We start from the raw sequence: 22,196 nt of genomic DNA on the forward strand, positions 1-22,196 counted from the left end.
CACCGCGGGGAGCAGCCAGCACTCCAATGTGCAGCTTATTACAGACAAAGTGGTATTTCTGTCCAGAAACATTGAAATTTAAACACGGTCCGCGATAACGTTATGTAAATCCCGTGTCTCGGTCTGATTGTTTCTGTTTTCTTGTTCTTGACGTTCGCTGAATTCTGGGTTTATATTTTAAACTGCCACTTCAGTGCAGTATAGCCACGAAGCTATTTAACAATGAGCGCAATCTCCCGAGACATTACAACATGCTACTAATAATTCATTAATAAGAGCTGTTTTCTTGTACAAAATTAAATATTTTAAGTTAAATGTACAGTGTTAAAACGTAAAAAAGACAAGATTTTAACAATATCAAGATCAAATGCCTGAGGGTATTGTGTGTTTGTGTGTGTTTCCAAAATATTTTCAAAATAAAGAAAAACAAGACAAAGCTGTGCAGTTTGTTTCTGTGTAAGTTTATGAACAAAATGATTGGAACACGATTGTGATTCTGTGATTCTAAAGGGCACCAGGTGAAATCTTGCCTAGGGCAGCAAATTGGCCAGGGCCGGCCCTGGCTCGCGATACCATTGCGCATGCGCACATGACATTAGTAGTGGGGCGTGGCCAAAGGAGCAGCAGCTCATAAATATGTAATGACCACCTCAAAACGGCACAATCTGAAATGCAATGAAACAGAGGCTACTAGAGATGAGTAACAATCTTTTCCTACAAGCTATTTCGAGCAAACAACTTTTGAAACATGCTTTATGGAACTCATACACCTATTCAACTTGTGGAAAAGCAGTCATAAGATGGGCACTTTAACAAAATTCTTTCACAAAAATGCAATTATTTCAGCTTTTTGCTAAAAATTTTGTATTCTTGAAGAGAAATACCCATATTTAAGATTTTATGAACAGAGAAAAAAAATAAAAATAGGATGAAACGTTTTGTTTGTTTGTTTGAAAGCAGATGGTCTGTTCTTTCATTTGATATATTTGTATGTTTATATATGTTTAAAAGAAAATTTTCCTGGAAGGCATTTTGTGAAACTTGGCGGGCAACTTTAAAAAAAAAGGCTGGCGGGAATGAGTTAATACTTAATATTAACAGGGCCAAATGCAGCTGATCCCAGGTGTTTATCATTTCAGATACTAAAGAGAAGTTAGAAAACAAGGGGTCACCAGCTGTTTACATCTGCTTTTTATGACATCCTAATAATGCACAAATAAACAAAGCTGAAGAGATTGAGAGAAAAACGTGCAGTTTGGTACTACATGTCAAACCTAAGTGCTAAAAGAAATACATTTCTTCTTATTAAGCTGGTTTTGGTGGATCTATGGTTAAGTAATTGTGCATATTTCTGTCAAATAATAGCTACATACTTAATTTTTTTTTTTTTTTAATGTAACTTTTAAGGTAAGTTATTCTCATTCACTCATTCACATGAAAATATTGCATACGAAGCCTCTGTGTCTTTGTTCAGCTATCTGGAACATCGGTTTGCTGCTATGGATGCCAGGCATAGCAGAGAGCTTCAGGCCATCCAGCAGGAGAAGCAGCATCTGCTGGATCAACTGGACAGGCAGAGTCACCTGGTCACCCTCCTGGAGGGAGAACTGGCCAGCTCCACCCGTAACAGCACCCTGCTCCAGCGCCAGCAGGCCACACTTACAGAAACAGTACAGCAACTACTGACTATGGTCACTCACTGTAACGGTTAGTGCATCACTTTACTATGTGCTTAAAATATGTACAAATTGCAGTGAGAATTAAATTTCATAAACTGTAACAAGATTATTGCTGTAAAACAAAGGGACGATTACATTTGCATGCTGCTTTAGCTTAAATAAACACAGTTTTTTTCAAACAGTGATGCCTCCCTCTATATAGGCATTGTTTATGCAAATTCATATTTTGGAGAAGACTCTTTTTATTATTTTTTTATTTATGACATATATGTGTTGTGAATGGCAATTTTGTTGAATTTAAAGTGCAAGAAGAGTTTTTAAAACATGTTTTTGTTATAATAACACAATACTGTATATGCATTATGTGCATTAGCATACTTTAAAAAGACTTTTATTTTTGTTTTGTAAACTTATAATTGTTCTGTTTACTTGCAGATATTTCCGCTCCTGTTGAGGAGACTGTGAAGTTCAGAGACTGTGCAGAGATATTTAAATCTGGAGTCACAGAGAGTGGAATATATTACATTCATCTTACCAACTCCACTCAGAAAACTAAGGTCAGTGGATCTTCATCACACTTGCAAAATGCATTTGTGTGGGATCTGGAAAATTTAAAACAAGCAAACAAGACAATTATCTGAAACTGAAGTGGTTTTGTTCAAGTTAACATGACAATTGGTTGCACCATTAAAAGTAATTGGTTTTACATTTACATTTTGTGATTTAGCAGAGGCTTTAATCCAAAAAAAAAAACAGCAATGCGGTTTGTCTAAGGAAATCAATAACATCAGAAGTGCCATACAAAGTCATTTTCAGCTTAAGAAGTTTCACCTGTTTGTGGAGGGATGTAAGATTTGTTTTTTAGGGTCAGAACCGGTATAAAGTTACAGCTGCAAAAAAGTGTTGATGTAAAAACGCAATGTTTAAGTTACTTGTAGATCTTAAGCAAGTAAACCCCACCCACTGATTAACTTAGAATTTAAATACAAGTTGACTTTGAAAATGAAAACAATAACAATCAAATAATAAGCAACATAAAATAAAAAGTGAACTTTGCATTTTAATTAGATTTTCATCTATTGGGTAAGCATTAATAAAAACCTTATTTGAAGTTTTTTCCACGTTTGCCTTTTAATTTTAATATTGGCAGTTTTGCTTTGAGATTGTAGTGAAAATTAAATGTCAAATCATCAATGGCATTTTATTATGCATTATCCCCTTAAAACATAATTTAATTTTGGCACATATTTGGTGTACAATTTGATAAATCTGTTTTTTATTTTTTATCATTAATTTATTTATTTAAAGTTGGCAGAAAAACTTCCCATATACCAGAATACTAAACTTTAAAGTGTAATATGTCACAGTGTTGCTTTTAGAAACAATATTATAATTCGTATAAACAGAATGTTTCAGTAAAATGCAATAGAGATAAAAATGCCATGTGAATTAAAAACTAATTCTAGAAGTCAACAACATTTCCTTCAGGCCAGTTCATTTCAGTGCATGATGATGCTCACTTTGAATACTCTATGTGCCTGTATTTAGAGAATGTTACCCTACTGTACCAGATCGCACCCCTATGCCTTTGACACATTATGCCTTTGACTTCCACAATCAGATTTAATTTCTAGCAGACTTGGGGCTGATGATCAATATAAAATGTGGCTAAAATGGTTATTCATTATTTTCTCGTGCACCCTACATTTTCTTTAAACGCAGACACCAGGTGTTTGGCAAAGAGTCTACAGCTTGGTGCCAATTCAGGGTTTAATGCCGTGAAAAGAGAGATAGAGCTGGTATACCGTATGTTGTATTATCCCTCTTTATACTGTGGCACACCTCAGAGTATCGAAATGGGTGGTTTCTTTTATTTTGTGGTTTTCCACTTTAATTTTGTTTGCATAATGATACCAACGCTCATATGTTTATGAGATATTGATGGAAAAGTCTTCTGTACTGTTCAAGGTGATTTTATCGTCTCTGTTAGACAATGATTTACCACCACCCTGAATTCTGGCTCTATATTCTGTGCTTATGCAGTAAATGTCTAACTCTCCTGAGAGTGCTTAATGTACAGCTGGAAAATATTTGGGGCCGTTGAGGAGTTTTTAAAACAATGAGGTGGACAGCTTATATCAGAAAACAAAGAACGTTTCACTTTTGTTATGCAAAAAACAAAAAGTATGTGTTGCAGTGAATAAAAAATGAAATCACATCATATCCCCCTAAAGCAACATCTCTTATGTCTGCATTGTGTCTTTCAAATCCGATTGGCAGTTTTACGTTTCACTATGGAGGGATTTTTTTTATAAAACCAGCATCATGTGCTGCTAAATGAGCTGGTCCTGCCAGTTTATGGAAATGTATATTATTCAACTACGTGATTTTGCCAAGAAGAATAGATTGCTGTGCACCCTATCCTAAATTTTTATATATAATATTATATGACAATACTTAGTTACTTGGGTTGTTTTCAGTTGACACACACAGGCTTGATATATTTAATATTTTAGAGGAAAATCTGTTATGAGTTTGGCTTTAATTATATTTGATGGGTTTGGATGAGTTTGGGTTTCCGAGTATCCTTATTCTTATATTTTAGTGCTAATGGATAACTGGTGTTTACCTTGAGACAAATCAATGGCACTGGGATATTTTAATATTGTCAGTGCAAGTTAATTCAGTTAAGACAGCTCAAACATGTGTTTTAGTCTAGGACTATTAAGCCTTATCTGTGAAATCAGGGGATAATGCTCAGATTTTCTCTTTTAAGTAGCCATTCAGTTAATTTTGTTAATGCATGCAACTTATAAAGCTAAGGATGGTCTCTGAGACATCTTTATTTAAAGCATCATGAGTTAAAAATTGATACAGTATGTGGAGTGCTAGCTACATATTAAATTTATATTTATGCATTTGGCAGATGTTTCATCCAAAGCGACTTGCATACTGATACAGTTACATAGACCTTGAGCAATCGAAGCCATTGAACTCAACATTTGGAATACTGATGTAATGCTGTTTTAACTGAGCTACAGGAACTGTACGCTATGCTATGTGCTAGGGATGGGCATAATTAATCGACGATCGATAATTGATTGTTAAGAATTTCGTCGATAACGTTAATTTGTTATCAATTAATCGAATGCATTTTTTTTATCTAACTCCTGTTTCACAAATACTCTGTATGCAGTGCGTTTGCGTCTGTGTGCGGCGAATCCGTCAAGCACCCGTTGCAGTGCGCTGCTGACCGCTTATTCTGCATATAAAACGTTCATGTGATTGACACTTTCTGTGAACACTTTTCCGCATAAACAATAGAATAAAGCATCATTTTTTTTCACAAAACAATATATTTTAGATATTATTTGACAGACTAGTAAGTGTGGATTAAGGATGTTTAAAATCTCTAGCCTGGTGGTCAGGATCTGAATGGATCAAATCAGCAGTTTTGCAATGCTTTATTTATCTCCACTGACTCCACATATATCATAAATAAAAATAAGCAGAGTAACTTTGCAAGTCTACCCTTCCACATTATATATTTCCTACTATGTATGTATATGATTTCCAAATAATAAACGAGAGTATTCAACGACAAAAGCGTCTCATATGGAAATAAATCCTCACAATATTATTATTTCTCAAAACTTTGACAAAAATAAGCAACTGTATTCCTACAGTTATTCAAAGATGCAGACATTATTCCGCATATAATTTGAATATTATACAAAAGTATTCATATAACGGCACGTTTCATATGGCAAATAAATATCCTCACATTAACTAACAGCATAATGAAATTAATAAACAGACAATAAAACACGATTGAAATATAAATTGTATTATTATTACCGGAAAAAAGCAATATTGCTAAAATAATCTCTGAGGTAAATGCGTCAAAAACGCTGTTACCCGCACAATAAGTCTAAATGAGCAATAACAGTGAAAAAAGCATTATTAGGCCATGTCTCAAAACTTTATATGACAAAATATATTTAAAAGAAATGTAAACTTACAGTTATTCAAAGATGCACACATTATTCCATATTACACCCGTTTATGAGCACGTTTGTCTCTGGCCTCGCTCTGTTATGTAATAGATTGACAGGTGCGCATCTCCGTCTTTCAAACATATATAATTTTGTAATTACTACCTTAGGAAAATTAGCCATGATTTTATCATTGTGAAATTGTTTTTTTTTTTGCAGATAAAAAACGATTTGTATTTCCGCAATTTTACTACAAATAACATGGTTATGGTAGGCTATATTGTGGAGTTGGAGACCATAGTAAATTTGTATCTACTGTTGTTTTACAACAAATAAAAACTAAAAGACTATGTTATAATTAAACAATGGTGAAAGGGGCTCACAAAACGCATGCTGTTTCACACATACTCTGTATGCGGAATAAGCCAAGTTAGCGCTGAGGTACCTGTGCATCCCGGTCAGTCTCCTCGGAGCGGCTGTTTTCGGCGGCAGCTGGACTGACGGTCACCATGGGTTGCGGTCGCGTCTGACCCCAAAACATGCTTTTATTTCTCAAAAAAAAAAAAATCAGTAGACTGGTGCAGAAGTTTTATGCGAGTTACTAAAGTTTAATGCCTAATTTGTTATAGCCTAATGTTAGGAAGGCTAATATCTTGCACTTTCTTCTGGCTTGAATAATTTTGAGTTACATTTTGACAAAACCTTTCAGATCTAAGTATTATGTTTTTTGTTTAATTTAATGTTAAACATTAATCTGTTTTTTTGTTTTATTTTGGAACTAATGAGGTCTCTGTTTAAGAACGCTGGCTCGCAGCTGCAGGTTCCGCTGCTTTAGAGCACCGCACATGCATGCACATTTATGTTTGAAACATAGTTTAACTGTCTGCCAGAAGTTGATCTTGTAATAAAGGTCTCATCGAGGAAAAACACGCTGTATATTTGTATTCATTGCATTTTTAAGTATAAAAGTTAAATAACAAATTTTATTATAAAAATATTAATGATTAATCGATAGTCGATCGTTAATTCTCCCGACGATCGACAAAGAAAACTTAATCGAATGCCCATCCCTACTATGTGCAGTGTCCTGGAAAATCAGTCTGTCCACAAAGAGTCAAATCTGTGAACTGCATCTTACAGTGCGTTCTGAATTATATATATGAAACTAAAAACAGCTGACTGATGTAACTTTTCTTTGTTGTTTAATAAAATATAACGCCACTTTTATATGCACTTTGCAAAGGGCTTCCGGTCTTATCATTATTTTTATCATGTCATCAATTATAGAAATTGTTAGATGTGCGCTTATTCAGTGGTGGCTCGTGACTGCTCATCCGAGGGGTGCAAATTCAAAATATGTGTTTGGAGTGTCGTGTGTGCTGCTTGCGTTTTCAAAATATGTGTTTGTTGCGTCATGTTAACCATGTGCATCACATGTTTTGACAAAATAAGTGCCTGCTGCACACAGTTTATGATAAAAGCGATGCTCACGTTCACAAAATACACGCAAGACACTCCCTTAACTACGCATGAGAATATGTGAGTATCTGGCAAACGCAAGCGTCTCTTTTATCATAAACTCTTTAGATGCGTCTGCAGCAGGCACTTATTTTGACATGACACGTGATGCACAAAGGATCGTTCGACGCGCAGAACACATATTTTGAATTACAAACCACACACATGATGGGCTACATACATGTTGTGATGAACTTCGCATCGAGCGCCCTCGAAAAAAGAAGTCACCGGCCGCAACTGCGCTTATTCCCCAATATGTTTATCAACTCACATAAGTGTTTCTGAAGTCAGAAATAATAAATGCTCACAGCGGGGTTCATAGATTTGATAAAATTTGAAATTTGAAACTGATTTGTTTTAAAATCTCCTTTGTGCAAATTATTTAAGTTGTTTGCTTCCATTGAAGATCAGATTATGTTTTTGGATAATTCTCAAAATCATGCTGAGCTTACATAGATCACCAGGTTTTGGAGTGAACTTTTGGAGTTCTCAAAGCCCCCCTAACCTAGAAAATTTTACAAATCCATCTATTTTTCTTTGTGTAATCTCCTTTAAACCGCAACAGTCACACAAAAAGGCTGTTGGAGATCCCCTATCAATGTGATGTCACATTAATTACGCCCCAACCATAACTGCTCACAGACTCCGTCTTAGGAGCGAGTAGTTCAACCTTCTGCCACGGATAAATGTTTTGATGTAATCCTAAGTACATGTGTAAGCGCTCCACCCCCTACTTTGCATACGGGGAGGGAAACAGAAGCTTTCTTTGCATTTAAAGAAACACACACAAAAACAGTGCGCTTTTTGGTGCAGCCTCAAATGGCCATGTTCAACATAATGAAAGATCTGGGATGTATTTTGAGCTGAAAGTTTACAGACACATTCTGGTTATACCAGAGACTATTTGTATATTGTTGAAAACACCTAGCTTACTGCCCCTTTAATGGCATACTGTCATTTAAACAAAAAATGGCACATTCAAAATACTGAAACTTTTTTACACTCAAAAACATTGTGGGTTGCTTTAACCCATAGGTAGGTACATTTTGTACAGAACCAACCTAAACCTATCCATGTGTTGGAACACCCCAGCATTTGCGCTGAACCATGGGTAAAAGCAACCCAACTTTTTTTAAAGTGTACTTTTTGATATTGTATAAGGGATACTGATACTATAAAATACAAGCTTTTTCACAAGCAGTCTTAGACTTTTGGTCCCCAATGTATTTGTATATTTATGTAGTCTGACTTTATCCAGGTATTCTGCGACATGAAGACCAGAGGGGGAGGCTGGACCGTCTTTCAGCACCGCTATGATGGATCAGTAGATTTCCACCGTGGCTGGAAAGATTACAGACTGGTAAGACCAGTTGAGAATTGAATTGAGTTTTTATCTTCATGCACCTAATATTTGAAAATCATTATAAATCAAGCATATTGAAAAATCATATATTGCCATGTTTTGATGCATACTATTTAAAGGAAACACCACCGTTTTTCAATATTTTACTATGTTCCTCCACTTAGACAAATTAATACATCTCTATCTTTTTTCAATGCATGCATTTTTAATCTTTGCACAGCACCTTGTGAATGTGTGAACATTTAGCCTAGCCCCATTCATTCATATGGCTCCAAACAGGGATGAATTTAGAAGCCACCAAACACTTCCATGTTTTCCCTATTTAAAGACTATTACATGAGTAGTTACACAGGTAAGTATGGTGGCACAAAATAAAACGTTTGTTTGGATCCTAAGGAATGAATGGGGCTAGGCTAAATGCTAACACATTCAAGAAGCGCTGTGCAAAGATTAAAAGTGCAAGCATTGAATAAAGATAGGTATGTATTAAATCATCTAAGTTGAGGTAAAAACATAGTAAATATTGAAAAACATAGGTTGTGTTTTCCTTTAAAACTATCCACGTCCATTGCAACATGATGTATTTTAAAGCACATCTAGTGTGATTTATAGACCCTGTTGCTGAAAATAGATAGTATTCAAATCCTGTTTATAGAAAAGATTTTTCTTAATTTGTGCTAAAAATGAGATAACATAGCTCTTTAAATGAAGATAAAACTGGTATAATTTACAGGTATATGTATGTCTATATATTATTATTAAGACTACTTGATTTATGCAGACACTGCCTCTTCTAAACGCCTCATTCATCTGAGTTTCCTAACATTTACAAACACATATTTAACCTCCGCTGGATGCAGTTTAACTAACTCACACATGACATTTGACATTCGTTGGCATGGAATACTGATGGGCTGTTGATCCCCGTTGACCTTTTCTTGAAGAAGAGCATTCTGATTGCACGCCTCTGCGTTCCCACGTTTCCCTGAGTTGTTACACCTGCATTCCCTCCTTATCTGAAAAACGATTATGTAGTTGTCCCGACTCGGGGTCATTTTAAATAAGAAGTGGAAGAGACATAAGTAGACACTTTGAATTCAAGTAGGACATTATTATTCATACTTTGCTTCCATTGTTTAAAAATAAGTTACAGAATGCAAAAGTAGGAGAGCACACTTCAAAAGGCCATTGTTAGCAAGCAAACCTCATCTGCATAACTCATTTCGAAGAGGTTTCTTTGAAACCTCTGCCTTCTGAATGCCGAAATACAATAACTCCCCGAAGTGCTAACCTGCTCTGAAATATACTGTTATTGAGCTTTAAATGGAAAAACAGTTGTTATTTGTGTCACCTGGGCTACTTCAACAGATATATCGCTGAGTCTTCTCCGGGAATGCCTTGCCACTTGCAGAGCGTGAAACTGCAAGTTTTGTTTTCTTTTTCTTCTTGTTTTCCAAGAAATTTTTTTAACGAATAAATGATAAATATGGAGATGCAGTGTGGGAGCAGGAAGCCCCTGTAGACTAATAGTGTAACATGTGCAGTAAAGCATTTAAGTGCCCACCCACTACCATCATACCTTGTTCACGCTGTCAGTCCAAATCCGATTTCGGTGCATATCCGATTGGAATCCAATCACATTTACAAAGTGTGAACGGCCAAAAACCACATGAAATCCGTTTTTTTTTCTAATCCATTTCAGGATACATCCTGAGGTGGTTTGAAATCCATTTCAAATCGCATTTCCAGAAACCTATTTCAGTCTGACCGCTCTAATCGCATTTCTGTAGCTTTTTGGTTACGTCATGCTGTCATGTCGCATAAACGCAACCCCAGTGGAACTTTGGAACAGTCCATTTCAGACAAAATGATAGGGGTGTTTGAAAAAGTCCCATGTATTGGGGAATAGTTTCTACAACATCAGAGGTCTTCGGTTTGAGCCTTGGTTTGGTCAAGAGGCTTTTTTGTGTTGGTTTACTCCTAGATATATACACTAGATGTCGCCTTGGGGCTCTGAGCATGCGTCAAAACCGCCACCATCTTGGAACAGGGGTCTTGTCATAGGAAGTATCTAGGTAAAGCTGCTATGTCCGCCTGTACTTTGAATTCATGGACGATGCCGGACTTTTGTGCTGCGCATGGATGAAAGGGCTACTAGCACTATGCATTACAGTTAGAAAAAGTAAATTTTCATAAAATCAAAACTTTTATTTTTTCCTGTACTAAATGCTAAATACGTGTCTGACTGTTGAAACGAATCAAAAGAAAACGAAGAAAATCGCGTTCATGACGATTTATGGGGATTTTATTTCTGCAGATTATTTTTTGTATATCTTAACCAGTCCTTGCCATGAATATAGCCATAGATGTGGGAATGGCATTGATAAATAAACAAACAAACTCTATATGCTCATGCTATTATAAGGTCCACAAGCTTCTCTTTCCTTTTTTACATGCAATGTAGGGATTTGGAGATCCATCAGGAGAACACTGGTTGGGAAATGACGTTCTCCACCTGCTTACCACATCCAAAGTCTACACTCTCCAAATTCATCTTAAAGATGCAGAAGGACATCAAGCTTATTCTCAATATGACCACTTTTACATCGATGGAGAGGAAAAGAAGTACAGGTACAAATGGCTCCACATTCTTGACTTGTTTCTGCAGATGTCCATGATATGAGGTCAGTCGGGAGACATTCGAGCGTAAATGTGCAGGGGATTTTACAATCAAATAATGAAACAATAATGGCAGGGTGAAGACCATATTTCCAGTTCATGAATTAATCACTACAGCCCGGTTTATTCTGTGTTTCAAGTCAATAAAGACTGAACTGCACGTGTGGGAGAATGTTTTTACGTTTATTGTGTCATTTAAGTGGAATTTGTTTTGTGTCTAATGGACCAGAGTTCTTAAACATGTCATAATGTGTTTCTGGAGACGAACGGTGATTTGGACTGAGATGTGCGATGTATTGAGAGCTAAATTACTTGGGCAGACTTTAAAACCATTATTTTGACAGTTCGTTTATGTTTTGGCTCCTCTTATGCCAGTTTCTGGGATAAGGAATACAAAGACTGTTGTTATTAAGTGCATCAGTCAAAGTTATGAGCTAAGTGTAAAAAAATGACAATTCTCTTTTAGCTTCTGGTCAGTCAGTTCGAGTTGCTAACCAGAGAGAAATCAGACAAACACTTCTGAGTCAAACCAACCTCACACCTATCTTAAAGTCCCCTTGTGATGAAAAGTTTTTTATTGTTTTTTTTTGTCTATAGGGTGTTTTTAATATGCTTTAAGACAAACCATGTTAAAATTCATCATTCAACACCATTTTTCCATAAAATTTGAGTTTTCCAAAGACAGTCTCATTTTTAGGAGTTATGTGTCTAAAAACTGCAGAATGTAGCTTCTATTTACATATGAAGAGTTTGGTTCCAAAACACGATAAACGCCATTTTTGGAAAAAATGAGTTACTGCCAAAATCAGTATTATATCAGGTCAGTATTTAAAAGTAAATTCTCAATTTTACGCAAAATCCAATATCCGCCGTGTTATTCTGTCATCTTTTCTCCCTTTTTTTCCAAAACGCGATAAAGGCCACTCCCCCTTTTCTACAGAATGCAATAAATCCGCTCCACAAATTACAGCGCACCATTCCACGCAATGTAAGCAAGCAATGGCGGCGCGTTGAGTACACGGAGTCCTAGTTTTCCTCATCTACTTTGTGCGTCGTGATCAACAAACAAACAAAAACAAAATAATACTTTAATGGCATTGATAAAAAAACTGTCATGGATTTATTGCATTTTGTGGAAAAAATAATTCGTTTTTATAATAAATCTTTAAAAATCAAGTTATGGATTTGAATTTTTTATAACCTAAAGATGCTATGTGAAAGTTTGTAACAGAAAATAGTGGTTTTCACTTTCTTGGTATAGAAACACGTTTTTACCGAAATTTGTCAAAATGGATTTATATATATATATATATATATATATATATATATATATATATATATATATATATATATGGTCCAAGGTGTTGCCAAAAGGTTAAGGCGGGGACTAATTTGCATATTCATAGTTCTGCGTAGGGCTTGGCAATATGGCCAAAAAAATTATCAAGAACATTTTTTCATATCAGTTGCGTCACGTTGGTGTGGGAGCGCACACTGAAACAGTATATTCACTGCAGTGGTGGATCTGCTGTTTTTACTTAGTTTCCTGAATTTGTGAATGTCCTGTAAATATACTTTTAAAGCTGTGCGGATGTGTGCGCGCGCAAGGCGGATGCTGAAAGAAAGTACAATATACTGTATCTATTTTGTCTGCTGTGTTCCGGGGCTTTGAACCCTGTTTGCGCATCCAACATAACACAAAAGGAAAAGTTTACGTGCATTTTTAATCCGTGATTTTGTCCACATATCCGCATCGCGAAAATCATAGGGCTCTACCAATAAATGAATAACTTGCCTCATCTTACTCCACTCCTTCAAGTCTAATTGACACTGTGATTGTAAACCAAGAGCACGTGCCGTATCCGGAATTGCTTGCGCAACATTACGCACAGTGCGTAAACATTATCGATCACTTATCGAACTGTTGTTATTGTTTTATTGGGAAAATTTATATCAGTAAAATTATCGTTATTGAGTTATCGCCCAGCACTACTTCTATGTATAATAAATGCGGCAAGAGTGTATTACATTCAAGCTGTTTTAAAGCAAATACTGTCACAGGAATTTTAAGTGATAAAACTATTGACTAAAACAAGTTTTTGTGTGTGTTGTTGGAAAGCAAAGAAACAGGTAAGAAACAGGCTAAAGAAGCATTTGCCAAATCCCACCATGTTTGCTTCCTTGTTTACCTAATATGGTAAACGTGCATTTTATTAGTGTGCTGTAAATGCTGGCATTTATCTTAGGGATGTTGGGCACATTTGGGAAGAACCAGCCAAGCAACTTATGGTGCATGAATGTTTTCCAGCCGAAACTATCTTGTAGCTGTGTGGTCTTTTTTATCTGGCAATGTGTGTACTGAACGCTCACAATCCTTTCTGGTGAGACAGAATCAACAATGTATGTTGTATAATGAAGGTTGAATATTTTGGAATGCACGTTAGAGTCTTTTTGAATAAAAAAAGGAAATATCTCTAAGCACATCTGATACAGACTCACAGCTGGTCCAATTACACTGGATATAAGAGATGTAGACAGCTTAATCTGATTATGCAAAAAACAACAATGTAAATGATGGTGTTTCTTTATGGTATTAAAGTAAATTTATCTAAAATGGGATATATGTCTGAACGGATTAAAAACCCTGGATGCACACACAATGAGATAACAAAATGAGATCATGAGAAGCACTGGACCATTTGATCCAGGCTATGCCTGGTTGATAGGAACATTGATAAGAAGTTTTATTGTTTTACATATAGTGCTTTATCTTGTACTATATGTCAGCATACAGTATTAATAGTGTTTACTGTATATTGCATTCCTATCTGTATCTGTTTAATAAAATATTCAGTGTGTTCCTGTTACTCAACTGGAGGAGCTTTGTGTTAGCAATACAATAGTTAGGGGTTCGAGCCCCACATACCAACTATCTTGCATTATTTTCCTATTGCTTTTCAGTATCCATGTGATGGGATTCAGTGGTACAGCAGGACGCACCAGCAGTCTCACTCGCTCTGGCACGATGTTCAGCACTAAGGATCAAGACAATGACCAGTGCAGCTGCAAGTGTGCTCAGATGGCCACTGGAGGTATCATCTTATTTGTTTATCACTATATATTATTCAATTATATTTTTTAATTCTCTGCCAGCATCAAAAACTATTTTCCATGTGCCTTTATTACCAAATATAGTTTCCATAACAACTGAGAAACAAACTAGTGGGGGCCCATCAAATGAAAAAGCAGCTCAAGGTTACTTGGTCTTAGGAAAAGGCAGTGATTTAAACAAGATATGCCTACAATCATAAATTGTACATGTTTTTTAGTATCTTACTTTGAGAGTTTTTGTCAAGTTTTAAAATGGGTCATTAAACATATTATCTAAGGTCCATTTACAATATCATAATAGTTATATATTTTTAAGGACCAAAATTATTCTTCATTTTGTGTCCCATGAATTTATCATTGAATATTTGTTCGCTACTGCACCTTTAATGTCATTGTAAGACTGGCTAATCTTTAGTTAAAAGAAAACTGAGTGTTGAAAAGGAATACTTAGAAAATATTTAGGCATTACAATGTTATACGCTTAAATAAATGAATAGGACTTGAAAAAATATGTGAAATCATTCCACTCACATGACATGAAGATGTCAGACATATTTGTAGCTGTATAAAATGTGATTTATTTTATATAAAGCTGGGATTTGTATGGGAGCAAGCATTGTAAGGATTACCTGACCAGCAAGAATTTCACCCTGACTAGACTTTGCAAATGTGGGTTGTTAAGTGCTGATGTACTTAACTTAATTGTTGTGACATCACAAGAGTGAAGTCGTTTTTATTAAATCAGTTCCTTTTAATTATATGGACATTGATATATTATCGCCTTTGGTTGGAAACCTTGTATTTTTATATTTCATGACTTTTTGTCACCTCTGTAGGTTTTGCCAATTTTTGACCAGTAAAATGCATTAAAAAGAGAATGTGACTAAACCTCGTAACTCATTTGAATCCTTAAACTGCCTGTAAAACCTCATAACTCGTCTTATCTCAATCACATAAAGTGCTGCACACATTTTGGACCACTTTTGCTTTCTTGTAATGTTTTAGCTAAAATGCAAGATTTAGATAAAATGCTACTAATAACATGACACATGTAAGCGTCTGACCTTACATACTGTAAACACACAATATTAACTTTGACAAACAGTGTTTAACTATTAAAAAAGATACAACGTATTTTCCATTTCTTGAAAAGTTTTGGACATACAAGGTTTCCGCCAAACAGTGACAATATACACTCACCTAAAGGATTATTAGTAACAGCTGTTAAATTTCTCATTAATGCAATTATCTAATCAACCAATCACATAGCAGTTGCTTCAATGCATTTAGGAGTGTGGTCCTGGTCAAGACAATCTCCTCCAAACTGAATGTCAGAATGGGAAAGAAAGGTGATTTAAGCAATTTTGAGCGTGGCATGGTTGTTGGTGCCAGACGAGCCAGTCTGAGTATTTCACAATCTGCTCAGTTACTGGGATTTTCACGCACAACCATTTCTAGGGTTTACAAAGAATGGTGTGAAAAGGGAAAAACGTCCAGTATGTGGCAGTCCTGTGGGCAGAAATGCCATGTTGATGCTAGAGGTCAGAGGAGAATGGCCCGACTGATTCAAGTTGATAGAAGAGCAACTTTGACTGAAATAGCCACTTGTTACAAACGAGGTATGCAGCAAAGCATTTGTGAAGCCACAACATGCACAACCTTGAGGCGGATGGGATACAACAGCAGAAGACCCTACCGGGTACCACTCATCTCCACTAGAAATGGGGAAAAAGAGGCTACAAATTTGCACGAGCTCACCAAAATTGGACAAGACTGGAAAAATGTTGCCTGGTCTGATGAGTCTCGAGTTCTATTGAGACATTCAGATGGTAGAGCCAGAATATGGCATAAACAGAATGAGAACATGGATCCATCATGCCTTGTTACCACTGTGCAGGCTGCTGGTGGTGGTGTAATGGTGTGGGGGATGTTTTCTTGGCACACTTTAGGCCCCTTAGTGCTGATTGTGCATCGTTTAAATGCCACGGCCTACCTGAGCATTGTTTCTGACCATGTCCATCCCTTTATGACCACCATGTACCCAACCTCTGACAGCTACTTCCAGCAGGATAATGTACCATGTCACAAAGCACAAATCATTTCAAATTGGTTTCTTGAACATGACAATGAGTTCACTGTACTAAAATGGCCCCCACAGTCACCAGATCTCAACCCAATAGAGCATCTTTGGGATGTGGTGGAACGGGAGCTTCATGTCCTGGATGTGCATCCCACAAATCTCTATCAACTGCAAGATGCTATCCTATCAATATGGGCCAACATTTCTAAGAATGCTTTCAGCACCTTGTTGAATCAATGCCATATTTTTAAGGCAGTTCTGAAGGCGAAAGGGGGTCAAACACAGTATTAGTATGGTGTTCCTAATAATCCTTTAGGTGAGTGTAGTACATTAGCTTTTTTATTTTAAAATACTGAATTTTAAATGATATGGGCCCTTTAATTTTAATAATCTAGTCAAGAATAAACTTAAAGGGGACATTCACAAGACTTTTTTAAGATGTCAAATAAATCTTTGGTGTCTCCAGAGTACATATGTGAATTTTTAGCTCAAAATATCATATAGATAATTTATTATAGCATGTTAAAATTGCCACTTTGTATGTGTGAGCAAATGTGGTGTTTTTGAGTGTCCTATTAAATGCAAAAGAGCTGATCTCTGCACTAAATGGCAGTGCCATGGTTTGATGCAGATTAAGTGGAAGTATTATCCCCTTCTGACATCACAAGGGGAGACAAATTTAATTGAGCTATTTTTTCACATGCTTACAGAGAATGGTTTACCAAAACTAAGTTACTGGGTTGATCTTTTTCACATTTTCTAGATTGATAGAAGCACCGGGGATCCAATTATAGCACTTAAACATGGAAAAAGTCAGATTTTCATGATATGTCCCCTTTAAATAACTTACCCTTTGTCACTGGAGGGTGGTGGTTTGAAGCTTGTGGTCCATCCAATCTCAATGGGATTTACTATTCTGGAAACTTCAATGTTGTGCGTTATAATAGTATAAAGTGGTACTACTGGAAAGGGCCGAGCTGGATGGCAACCACGACAACTATGATGGTGCGGCCTGTGGACTTCTGAAAGCAGGAAGAGACTGTCATAAATGGGTCAGTTGACTTTACAGATTGTGCAAACATGTTTATGGCACCTGTGAAAATTATGGACAACTTGAGCATTGGACAACTTGCAATCGTGCCATTGTAGACGTTCAATCTGTCTCCATTTTGCTTGTTTAGTCGGGCGAAACTGGCACAAATTGCACCATAAAGGTTTTATCTCCCTGTATAGCAAAGCTTTTGCCATGTAAAATGCAATGAACTGCAATAGCCGATCAGTGTCCACATTTGTACTTAATGGCGAGTTCAAGCCTGATTTTGATGCAGAAAAAATTGTCCTTTCCAAACTCAAGAAGACATGTCTTCTTTTTCTTATAAAGTGCTTGAAAGGATCTGAATAAAATGTGCACAGGACACTTACAGTACATGCATATCTTTTATTATAAAATATATATTTTTAATAAAAGAACAAACATTATCTGCGTGAGATCTAGTTATTACCAAGAAATTCAAAAACGATGACTTCCTGCAATTATAAAATTTGTGAAACAGCAGGTTTGGTTTAAAGCTGTGCTGTGGAAGACTGACCATCCACATGGTTTGCTGAGAGCGTCTATATTAGTCCTTCTTCCATGCCAATCACTTGATGAATCATTCAATAAAAGCGATTCCTGCTGTTACTATAAAATACTCTTCAGAGCCTGCTCCTGCCTGGCTGACCTGTATTCACATTCAGCACTTAGCCATCTTACTGCAGTCTTGATTTAATGCTCTGGTCTGCAACCCCACTCATCCATGGCAAGTGAGCGAGAAGAGTTTTGCATCGTATGCGGAAGCAACGCATATGCATTTCATTGCATTTATTTCAATGCTCACATTAACTGGTGCATAAACTGAAGTGAGGCTGCAAGCAAAGCTACTTGTTTTGTATTAATAAACATCCATATTTATTTTTTCGGCCTTTTTACAAAGACACAAAAAGAAATATGAAATACAGTATGTACCCAAAATGTAAAATAACCCGAAAATTGCTTTTTAGGCAAAAATTCAGTATTTAGTGTGCCACCCTTGGCACCAAGCACAATCTTGAACTCTTTTGAGAAGTCCTGCAATTAGAAATTAGAAATGAGGGTTTTATTTCATTCAGGTTTAAGATAGTCTGTATGTTTCTGCTATTCTTGTTAGGGGAGGTCATTAAAAACTTCACATTTTAGCTTATAAAAGCATTTTTAATTAATTTTTTTGTAATTTTCTGATTGCTTTCCAAAGAGACAAAATGTTAATGTGGCTTTTGCACAGTAAACCAACATAAAATACTGGCACAAACTATACCTGCCTTACTATACTTGTACTCTTCCATATACTGTGTACAGTATGATTTTACTGCCAAAAATGCAGCTGAAATCAATATGCCACCCCATGACACAAAGCAGGAAATATGCACAGGTTGTGGCAGCCATTTGCCAGAAATATACTGCGACCGAGCCAGTGCAAAGATGAAGACGTTCCCGACGCGCCGTAACAACCGGCACGGCTTTATTACGGGTCCGGCAGCTGCTGTGATAGATTACTGCTGGTGATATGGGGGTTATGGTTGCGGGGGTTCCATTATATTCAGGTTTAAGAGGTGCACTGGACAGCTGGCTCCGCCCCTGCCGTGAAGCATGTATTATTTGTTGATGCCATCATAATACCGACCTGGTTCAGTGTGCAGAACAGATGCCCTACACTGACGGGGGTTCTGCACCAGCAGAGCCTTTCAGCACTTCTGAGAATGTATTATCTCCTTGAGCAGGACAATAAAGAAGAAAGAAAGCTCGATAGGGACGGTCTGTAGTTTCCACACATGAATCTTTGTTCTCCCTCATTTTCACACGGTGAATTGGATGGAAACAGGGAGACGGGTGAAGTCAGGGACGTGTTTTAATGAATCCAGGAGATTGAGGAACGGTTTATTGCCCACAGGTTGCTTCTTTATAGCTTAGTAGGCTTAATGACGTTCTTAGTTTTGCTTTATTGAAATATAAACATTGTCTTGGATGTAAAAATGTTAAGATTTTAAATGAATAGCTTTAAAATCAGATGTAATGAGTTGATGCTGAGTTTTTTGTCTTCGGATTACAGGAATCAGGAAATGGAGCATAGTTAGAGCCATTGACTACCAGTGTTGGGGATAGTTATTTTAAAAGTAATGGATTACAATATTAAGTTACTCCCCAAAAAAGTAACTAATTGCGTTAGTTACTTTTTTATGGAAAGTAATGCTTACGTTACTTTTGGTTACTTTTTCTTAATTGGCTGAGGCTTGATCTCTTTCAGGTCTTGCAGGTGTTTTTTATGATCACAAATATGCCTGCCATCTCTGTTTCTTACTGAAACTGTTCCCGCTCAGGCGCACAGAGTGCGTAATTATATGTTAAGTTTATTTCAGTACATTATTTTATTTTTAAATTGAATTAGTTAAACTGAAAAGTAACTTGCATTACGTTTTAAAAAATGTAACTCAAATATAAATGTGTATATTTATAAAGTAATGCGTTACTTTACTTGTTACTTTATATTATTACGTAATGCAGGTTACTAATGCGGTACCCCCAACACTGTTGACTATGTTTACATGTACACAAATAATGCGATTTTTCCAGTAATCAGAGTAAGGACTTATAGCGGTAAGATGTTTACATGACTGGAGCTAACCTCTTCACTACTGTTTACATGCAGTTTTTATTTTCGGATTATTTAGAAAATAGCGTAGTGCAGGGCACAAAACTCACATATGACTTACTGTCCACTGTTTTAATTTACTTGCATTAAATGTTCTTATAAATAATGTTCTTATGTATTTCGTTATAAAGACAGAACTATTATGACAGTGCCTGTAACGGTTTTATACGCTGCTGTCACATTATTTGAGCTGTTTTTGGATGAAGGCAAACAACTGACAGTGAGTCATGTTGATAGAGTTCAAGGAAACTTCCTAATATCAAGTTTAAAACGAATTTGCGCTTAAGGTTTGTGACGAAAACACACACGCACTTCCGTTAGTGCGATTTAAGTTTTTACATGGTCGCATACTGCGATTAAAAACGGCATACGCCACCTGTTTTCATACGATTATCTTTGATGCGATTATGAGCAGTATTGTGTTTACATGAGGTGAAGTATAATCGCAATATTGACGAAATCCCATTAGGAGGGTGCATCTAAACGTGGTCATTGCTAAAATCACTTTTAAAACTTGTATTTGTCATAGACATGCCTTAGGCATAGTCCACACGTACACAGGTGTTTTTATTTTCTCCTTCATTAAAATCTGCATTCACATGAATGTAAAAACAAAGTATGAAGCGCTGTCAATTCATGAATATCAGCTGACGTCACTCACATCTCAAACTTGTCTTCCGCCATTTTGAGTACCTGAAGTGGTAGCAAAAGAACTAGAAGCTATGCCTTCAATATGTTGTGAGCATCAAAATCGCTATTTTTACAACACTAAGAAGGCTCGACACAACATGATACTTTGCTCGAAAGTATCACCTGCGTCTCTACACATGAACTCGAGCATTGAGGACATTTTTTGTGTACACAGAGTTGACTAAAAAGAAGGTTTTGAACAACTGACTTTGGCTGTTTTGGTGTCCACTCGCTGCCATCTTGCCAGTCAAGATGTATCGATCTCCGTATGCGACGTAAGGAGGGAGGAGAGTAAAGATGGATAGCTCCTAAAGCATAGTCCCACATAAATGCACGGATAATTTGTTGTTTTGTCGCAAGTGAAAAACAATATTGACCTTCTAGTTGAAAAAGGAGCCTCATTCATTCATTTGCATTCGGAAATCGATTCTTTATGCCTGGCAAAGATAGCGAGTGGACACCATGGCTGTTTCTCAATATGCGTTCTACAGCGATCTTGCGTCCTCGTGTCCTCGCTCTACGTCATCATTAACGGTCGAAGTTCATTCCAATTCTCAAGAACGCAAGGACAGAGGACGTATGAAAATACCCGGATGTGTTCTTGATATCGAGGATGCATCGAGTGCAGACTTGCTGAAATCGCTTTACGCCCCAGAAGTCATTGCGGCAAAACTTCAGAGTTCGTTCTTCCAAGGTCGCCTGGCAAGACCGATCTCCACCAGGACGCAAGTCCGTTCTTTGCGTTCTTGGAATTGAGAAACAGCTCAAAACAGCCAAAGTCAGTTGTTCAAAACCTTTCTTTTTAGTAAACTCTGTGTACACAAACAATGTTCTCAATGCTCTCGTTCATGTGTAAAGATCCAGGTGATACTTCGAGCAAAGTTTAATGTTGTATCGAGCCTTTTTAGTGTTGTAAAAATAGTGGTAGCGGACAGCGACTTGAAGAGCACATCAGGGATCTAGTAGGCATTACACCCTAACCAAGATACATTTTTTTTAAAGTAGCATTTCATTTCATGACAGTCGAGGTGCGAAATGTTGTCTTTCGTAGCCATTTCCTGTATCCGTAAAAATCATAGACAGTAAAAGATAAGAAATCCGTAAATCGTAGCAAGCTAGCCAATAGTTGTCAGTAGCCTACTGGTGCTCGGTAGGTACTCAAGATGGCAGCAGTTAACTGGAATGACGTAAAAGGTCACACGACTGATATTCATCAATAGAATGCCAAACCAACAGATGGCGATATATCCCTAACCGTAAAGCCATGTTGGTCAATCAAAAGCCATTGCAGTGTGTTCTCTAAGCATGGCACAGGCCAAAAACTGCAACCGGAGTTTCTAAAAATCTTAAGTTTTT

The 22,196-nt window shown here is 36.7% G+C and overlaps 1 protein-coding gene across 3 annotated transcripts in view; it reads left to right on the top strand.

Moving 5' to 3' along the window:
- angpt2b (angiopoietin 2b) overlaps nucleotides 1-17,904 on the top strand; it is a 59,109-nt gene extending 41,205 nt beyond the window's left edge. For all 3 annotated transcript variants that reach the window (XM_055219828.2, XM_055219829.2, XM_055219827.2), the window contains 6 exons: nucleotides 1,475-1,707; nucleotides 2,115-2,236; nucleotides 8,451-8,552; nucleotides 11,020-11,186; nucleotides 14,196-14,326; nucleotides 17,291-17,904. In XM_055219828.2, the coding sequence (XP_055075803.2) occupies nucleotides 1,475-1,707; nucleotides 2,115-2,236; nucleotides 8,451-8,552; nucleotides 11,020-11,186; nucleotides 14,196-14,326; nucleotides 17,291-17,451 (916 nt within the window). In that variant the 3' untranslated portion in view covers nucleotides 17,452-17,904. The remainder of the gene's footprint in view (nucleotides 1-1,474; nucleotides 1,708-2,114; nucleotides 2,237-8,450; nucleotides 8,553-11,019; nucleotides 11,187-14,195; nucleotides 14,327-17,290) is intronic.
- The last annotated feature ends 4,292 nt before the right edge of the window (nucleotides 17,905-22,196 follow it).

The sequence above is a fragment of the Misgurnus anguillicaudatus genome, chromosome 20 (genome assembly GCF_027580225.2).
Source record: "Misgurnus anguillicaudatus chromosome 20, ASM2758022v2, whole genome shotgun sequence".
NCBI lineage: Eukaryota > Metazoa > Chordata > Actinopteri > Cypriniformes > Cobitidae > Misgurnus > Misgurnus anguillicaudatus.